Source organism: Eublepharis macularius, chromosome 5 (genome assembly GCF_028583425.1).
Source record: "Eublepharis macularius isolate TG4126 chromosome 5, MPM_Emac_v1.0, whole genome shotgun sequence".
Taxonomy (NCBI): Eukaryota; Metazoa; Chordata; class Lepidosauria; order Squamata; family Eublepharidae; genus Eublepharis; species Eublepharis macularius.
In genome coordinates, this window is record NC_072794.1 from 120,793,556 (window position 1) to 120,801,466 (window position 7,911).

Genomic DNA, 7,911 nt, shown 5'->3' on the forward strand with positions numbered 1-7,911 from the left:
TCAGCTGAGGATTGGCCTGCAGCAGCTGGAATCCCTGGGAGATTGCCTGCCATAAGCAGGCACCTGGGAACCCTAAGTGCCGGCCTCTGGGCCGAACCCAGTTGTACAGTGAGGAAATTGCCAAGACTTGCAGGAAGCACCTCGCTTTCCCCTGGAACTCCCTCCCCACAATATTCCTTTTTTTCACCTCCTGGCCACTCCCATAGCCTCACTTTTCCCTGTTCTCTTTCCCAGCCACTCCCATATGCTCACTTTTCCCTGTACTCTTCTCTTTCCCACCCACCCACCAATCAACCTATTTTTATCTGCCTGCCAATCTTCCTTTATTTCATTTATACCTCTCCTTTCTGCACAATGGGGACCCAAAACAGTTTACATCATTCTTCTGTCCTCCATTTTATCTTCATAACAACCACGTTGGGTAGGTTAGGCTAAAAGTGTCTGATCCAGCCCAAGGTCATCCAGTGAGTTTCCATGGCAGAGTGGGGATTGGAACCTGGGTCTCTCAGTTCCTAGTCTGAGACTCTAACTACACCACACTGGCTTTTGTGTTGTGGCTGCAGTTCAACAGTAGCAAGCTGCCAAGCCTGAGTGAATCAAGTACATTCCCTACCTTATGGAATGGCCTACCTGAAAAGGTCAGGAAAGCTCCCATTCTCTTGGCTTTCTGCAAACTGTGCAAAACTTAATTATTCAGGAGGGCTTTTTTACTCAGAGAATAGGGCTGCACTGTGAGATGCTTTGGTAAAGAGACAGTGACTGTAGACTATACTACTGGGTACTGTCTGTTGATGTAGCTATGCTTCTACTGGGTATTCTCTGTTCTTTAATATGTCATGTCAAATTAATTACACTTTATTTCAGCAGTGTTTCTGCTCTGTATTCAGATTTATGCCTGTTCCCAAATTTCTGCAAACCATACCCCATTATATTGTTTATTGAATGCCCCAGCTGCTGACCATATTGACTTACACTGTGTAATCTGCCTTGAGTCTCAGTGAGAAAGGTGGACTATAAATAACATAAATAGTCAGGCCATATCAAGTCACTGATAGCTGCTGGTGGGTCTGTCCTTGATGAGTCTTCACTCAAAGGCCACAACTGCCCTAGAAAGGGTACTGCTCCCATTCCTCTGCCTCTAGTGACAGAAACCAAGGCTTGAAGGCTGGTAATACTGTTATGGGTGTCTAGCAACCTCCCACAATGGCCAATAAGGGCATTTGTTTCTTAGAGGCACAGGCGCTGCTACTGCTGCTGCTTTTTTAGATATCAGATTTTTCTGCAAACCTGGGGCTTTCTTCAGGTTTGAAGAAAGATCAGTCTTGTCTGTCCATGGCTGTAGTTTCTAAATTTAAATATCTGCAGATGGGACCATTTTGAGAATTAGATATATGTCTTTCTCTCACACACACATTTGCTTCACGGGCTAACTGAATTGAACAACTGACTTTCCATTCTATAGTAATAATTTTTTGTCTTCATTCCTCCCCACTTCAGACCTTCCCATGGAAATCTAGTGTTTGGTGGGACTGCAAATACATTTACTGTCAGACCTGGAACAAGACAGCCTATTTCTTACACCTATCAAGGAGGTCTTCGATAAGAAGAAAATGCTGTCATTTTGTACGCAGCTTGGCCAAAACATCACCGAACTCCTCCTCTTTGCTTTGCTGGGAATCTTCCTCAGATAATGTTTAGGGGGGGCACATGAGCTTGCAAGTGGTCTACAGTTGTTTCAGTACCACCTCGTTAATAGAATGGGTCTAAGTTATTATGGCCAAGGGTAAGTCTTATGAACTGATAGCCTGCTTCTAAGGTATTCTATGCAATATGAGTACCAAATGCAAGTAGCATGCAATGATTCAGCAACACTTGCTTAATTTATATGCTTTAAAAAATTAGATTACGTCCTTGTGTCTAGGACTAGTTAACTGGTGACTATCATTATGAAACAAACTTTTTTTGTACCACCTTCATGAATATGCTTTAGTCACTCCAAAAAAAGAGCAAAGGAAGAAAGGACACCCTCATCTCAGGCAAACGACAGACCAGGGAGAGTCCAGCAACAGAGAAGTGTGAGTATACAGTCCAGGAGCCAAGATAAGATGGACAGCTGAGGAGCAGCAGCCAATTAAAACACAGAACTGAACCCCCAAAATTCTAGTGTGTGAAATCTGATGACAGCTGTGGGAATGAAGAAGGGATAAAGTACAAGCCATGCAAAACATGTAAAGGGGACAAAGGTTGCCTACATTTTAGGGTGCTTATGCTTTTAAACAGCTAAACTATAAGAGATTTAGTAGCTAAAATTTGTTGCTAGAGGCCAAGCCATGGCACATTTTCTTTGGTAATAGAAGCCAGCCCAAAAATGCAGGAACCTGGCTAATATTTCTTCCTTCAGCATTACGTATGACATATTTTATAATTATTGCTACCATGAAATTACTAGGGGCAACAATGAAATTTCTAAGTGTCATGGCAACCTGGCACCTGGGAATTTGTCAAGCACTGGTATAGCCATCTCTAAGCTCAGAAGAGCTCCACTTGTTGAATTTCTGCTTGCTATATAACTTAGAGGTACAAGTATCCTGACGGGCCAACACAGGAAAGACTGAGCCAGCTGGACCTGGGTCTATTGGGAAATAAAGAGATGGCTCTTTCCCTGTTTCTCTACCAGTCTCTTCACTCACTGTCATTCCTGCTATGGTGAAAAACTAGTCCTACTAACTACTACACGTAGAAGAAGGCAAAGCAGCAATTGAAGATAGAAGATGAGATGTGAATGACTGTGTGTAAAGTAGTTTAGGCAGGCTGCAGATGCTTAGAAAGTCCCTGCTTGCACTGGTTTGGAGAATTTTTTTAATGCTTTTCTTTGAACACTTTAATAAACAGGTGCTGGCACTTATAAAACTCATTTCCAAGGTGTATCTCAATGGACAACTATTTTGATTCCTGAAGCCTGCTCCTAACAATGTTTATTTTGAATCATGTCCCAATTATTTCTTGAGATTTACTTCCAAACAGTATAGATTTGCATATATCTCTCATATTAGTGTGGACCCTGCAGTAAATTTACACTAGCAAGTTTTTGCCGGTTCTCCCTTCCTACTGCAGATTTTTAACTCTCCCTCATACATTTTGTGTGTTCAGTGCCGGCGCCTCCATTGAGGCAACCCCAGCGATTGCCTCCAGTGCTGAGGTGCCGGAGAGGGTACCGGGGGCGGGGGCGCACGCTGCGGAGCTGGCAGCGGCAGTGTGCAGGCAGGCTGACTGGGAGGGATGGGAAGTTGCCCGCGCGCTGCCCCAGCCACCTGCCATGCCTGGCCCACAGCTACTGCAGCCTCCCAGCTCTCCTGTGCTGCTGCTGCCGCCACACACACCCCCAGCGGGGAACAGCAGCCGCCGGCCAGGCGTGGCAGGTGTCCAGGGCGGCGTGCGGAGCAACAGAACGGGAGGGCTGGGTGGATGCACGCACACCTCGCCAGCCACCCACCGTGTCTGGCTGGGCCAGCAGCCTCTCAGCCCAGCCACCCGCCGCCCCGCAGTCTGGGCACGCACGAGGGGGCAGGAGCAGTCCTGAAGCTGCTCCCCCTGGTGCCAGAAACTGGCGCCGGCCCTGTGTGGGGGGGGGAAGGGGGGGTTCCCTGTTCCCCGGGAGAAGCATTTCAGGCTGCAGCTGGAGGAGGGAAGCAAGGAATTCCATTTCCACTGACAGAAATGCCTTCCAGCAGTGGTTTTACCACAGGATCCAAGCCATATGAGAGTACTTCATAACGTAAGTACTGTTCTTTTATATGATGTTAACTTTGTAAATGTTTGCTTTGTAAATGTTGAATTAAGAGAAAGTTTTGGAACCTGGATGTGAATCCAGTGGTACCTTAGAGACCCACAATATTTTCAGGGTGTAAGATTTCAAGTGTCAGAGGGTCTGAAGAAAGGAGCTCCAACTCTTGAAAGCTTATACTCTGAAAATCCTGTTGGTCTCTAAGGTGCCACTGGACTAAAATCCTGCTGTTCTACGGCAGACCAACACAGCTATCCACCTAAAGTTATCCTTCTGGAACTCCTTCATAAATTATTCCCATATACCTCAGATGCCTCAACAGTAAAAAAAAATCAAAATAAACATCCAAAAATTCTTTTGGCAGATTATCATTTTGCAGAAAAACAAACCACAGATCTTTTTTTCAGTCTTGTGGATACTACTGTAAGTTCACAAACCATGTACAGTCTCCCCTCTTTCATTTTCCTGACAGCAAGTTTGCTTTTATGTAAGAAAGAATCTCAAGAATGTAGTTTAATTCCATAGGGGGTCACTGTTTTAAGGTTGCTAGTATTGTCCCTGAGGCTTACTTTATATATACATCATTCAAATGCAATGCAGTACAGAAGAGGGAACAGGAATGGTGAACTAACAAGAATGGCAAAGAAAAGGGAATTGCAGGTCATGTCTCTCAACCTTGCAGACCTATGATATGACAAACTACCTAATGCTTAAAAGGTAGTAGAGCCCTCTATTGACATCTGATCACTACTTATAACATTACATTTTTTCCTACTAGCGTTGCCTGTTCTTGGCTGGGAAATCCCTAGAGGTTTAGAGGTAGAGCCCTGGGAAGGAGGGTTTTGAGGGAGGGGTGGGACTGCAGCAGGATATAATGCCATACAGTACAACCTCCAAAGCAGCCATTTTCTCCAAGGGAGAGAAGTTGCAATTCTGGGAGATCTTCAGGCCTCACCTATTTCCTACACTTGTTTATATAGATGCATCCATGCATGCAAAGAGGTTAGCACTCCTTAATATATATATTTTAAAAACACTCTTACTGAAATTGGGTAGTTGTTTTGTGCATAATGGGGTGCAAGAGTGTCCTCTGAACATTAGAAAACATATACAATATCCTGCATTGTATGGGAGAAATATGAAGCAGTTGCTACCTTCAATACAGGCAAATTAATGTGTAGCTTGGCATAAAGAAGGGATTCGTACATTCAGTGTGACTTTTCAGCTCCTCTTGAACTACAGAAAAGCTAAGTAGCATTTAACGTCAGTGTAAGGACTGTAAAATAAATGCAAGGCCTGCAGAGGATACAATTGACCACGGAAAACACACATTTGAGACATGCTTCTCTCTCCTGAAAGCTCCTGTTTTCTTCCATAAGCTGCATCTCCTCTCTAGTTCACAGCCTCCTCACAGATGGCATATCTGCATCTGTGTTTCCCTGGCCTCTACATCCTGCCTATTGGCCCTCCAGGCCAAGTGCTGGGGCACAGTGTGAAACAAGATAATGGACTAGATGAACCATTTGTCTGAGCCAGCAGGGCTTTTCTTCTATATGTGCAAACTAAGCTTAAACCTACTATATGAGAACTATTTTTTGTTCTAAACTATGCTAATTGGGAACAGAGTGTTTTGCAATGAGTACTAATGGCTGCTAAAACCACAGTATGTTTACCTATAATTGGCAACTTATATGGATGTGTCAGATGGTGGACAGGAAATATTAACTAAGAGGTTGGATCTCTCATATCTGCTCTGCTAAAGGTGGCAATTTCCTTTTACCCAAGGAATCTTCTGCGGATACAAGAGGTGTCAGTGCACAGCTCCTCAGGCCAGAAGGACAGCTGTTAGTGGACGGGATCCACAAAAGTCAAGCCAATGTGTAGCACATTCCAAATAACAGAATGAAAAGGTTTTTCTAGTGATTGCAATCCAAAGGAGGGTTGCACGTGGGGAAAAAAGGTGTGTGCAAACCGGAAGAGCTATGCATTCTGCTCTGACACAGAGAACAAAATAACATCCACACTGAGGTCAGCTGTCCTCAGCAACTGTTTGTAAAAGGTCTGGTCCTGAGAGACAGAGCTATCAAAACAAAGCAGGTATTTTCTGCACTATTGGGAGTGTCCGTGTCAAACCCTAGCTATTTGTCTTTGGTAGTATTAAATGCCCACAGGGATTTGAGTAGAGTCACAGACAACCATAGCCAGCATAGCACACGGAAATAGACTATACAGCTATTTTAAACATTAATGAACTCCAAAGGAATCATTAACTTACCCCATCTAAATGATCAAACATAGCCAGTAAAAGGCCTGTAGGCTGGCAATGCTAAGCACAATTTCATCTCATCGGAGGAAGCTGCATTTATGGAAGAGTCTTCAAATATGTTTGCTTGCAGGGCCAAATTATGTATTTTAAATATTCAGATGAACTTTAAAGTTGCTGTGTGTGTTAAGTGCTGTTAAGTCACAGCTGCCTTACATAACTCCAGAGGGTTTAAAGACAAGAGACAAACCGAGGTGGTTTGCCATTGCCTGCCTCTGCATAGTGATCCTGGACTCCCTGAGGGTTGCCAGCTCTGGGGTGGAAAATTCCTAGATTTGGGGGTGGAGCGTTGGGCGGGACATCAGCAGAGTCACGCCATAGAGTCCACCCTCCAAAGCTGCCATTTTCTTCAGAAGTGATCGCTGTCACCCAGAAATCAGTTGTAATTCTAGGAGATTCCAGGCCCCATCTGGAGGTTGGCAACCTGAGATCTGCTTGTGGTCTCCCTGCTTAGCTTCTGAGACCTGGCTAGACCAGGCTTGCATTAAAAAAATATATTATCCTTCTCTATTGTTTGGGAAGAATGAAAAAAATTGGCATTTTTATGTACAATTCTCATTTTTCAGATATAAAACAGGTATGTGCAGGTATGACTGCCATACTTTTTGCAATATACGTTTTCTATTGTAACTGGAATACAAGCGATTTTGTGCATTCTACCAAGATGAACTCCAATTTCATTGTTTAACTATAGTGCAGTCCTTGCACCTCTGCAGAACGACGTGAAAAAGTGGGCTGGAAGGAAGCAGAAACATGGATGTGCAAAAAATCATTTCCACTATTCAGAAGTCTAGTTTGGAATTGGGTTTTGGACAGATGTCTAGTGATGGACGAAGTCTAGAAGCAACAATGCAAAGACACTTGATTGTCCCAGGGAAAGCCTTTCAATGAAGACTGTTTATAACAACATTCGATTTATATACCGCCCTTCAGGATGACTTAACACTCACTCAGAGTGGTTTACAAAGTATGTCATTATTATCTAGGGTTGCCAGGCCCCCTCAATCTCCCAGTGGGGGATTGGGGCCTGGCTCCTACCTCTCCTCCCGCAAAGTGCGATGACGTCACTTCCCGGAAGTGACGTCAACGCACAGCCCCCCCCCCCCCCCGAGCGCTCATGCTTCCCTGGGGCTCGCATTGGGGGCTGCTGTGGAGTGCAGGAACGCTCCTGCACTCCACAGCGGCTCAAAACGCGCCTGCGGATCAGGCCCATTTTGAGGTGCTGCAGAGCGCCGGAGCATTCCTGCGCTCTGCAGCGCCTCAAAACAGGCCTGTTTTAGCCCGGATTGGGCCCGTCTTCAGACGCTGTGGAGCGTGGGAGTGCTCCTGCACACTGCAGCGTTCCAAAATGGGCCCGATCTGCGGGAGCACGTAGCTCCGCAGGGGAGTGCGTACAGAGGGTGTGCTCCCCCTGCTGGCCAGGTAAGTGGGGGCGGGGTGTGGGGGGGCAAGGGCAGGGAATCCCCCGCTCCCATTGGGGGTCTGGCACCCCTATTATTATCTCCACAACAAAACACCCTGTGAGGTAGATGAGGCTGAGAGAGCTAGAAGCTGTGACTGATCCAAGGTCACCCAGCTGGCTTCAAGTGGAGGCATGAGGAATCAAACCTGATTCTCCAGATTAGAGGCCTGCCACTCTTAACTACTACACCAAACTGGCTGGTTTCACTTCCTACTAAAACCAAAATTCCACACAAGGCACTAAGTCAAAAAGTATTGTGTGTGCCACATCTCAGGGCAAAGTCATGTATTACTGAAATGGTACAGGTGTCACTTCCCCATGCCTGGATCCCCACAGTAACAT

General features: G+C 45.4%; 1 protein-coding gene across 1 annotated transcript in view; it reads left to right on the top strand.

Annotated features, from left to right (window-relative positions):
• The window catches only part of C5H6orf132 (chromosome 5 C6orf132 homolog), a 50,386-nt gene extending 46,247 nt beyond the window's left edge, over nt 1-4,139 (top strand). The window contains exon 5 of the mRNA XM_054980609.1: nt 1,498-4,139. Within this exon, the coding sequence (XP_054836584.1) occupies nt 1,498-1,603 (106 nt within the window). The 3' untranslated portion in view covers nt 1,604-4,139. The remainder of the gene's footprint in view (nt 1-1,497) is intronic.
• The last annotated feature ends 3,772 nt before the right edge of the window (nt 4,140-7,911 follow it).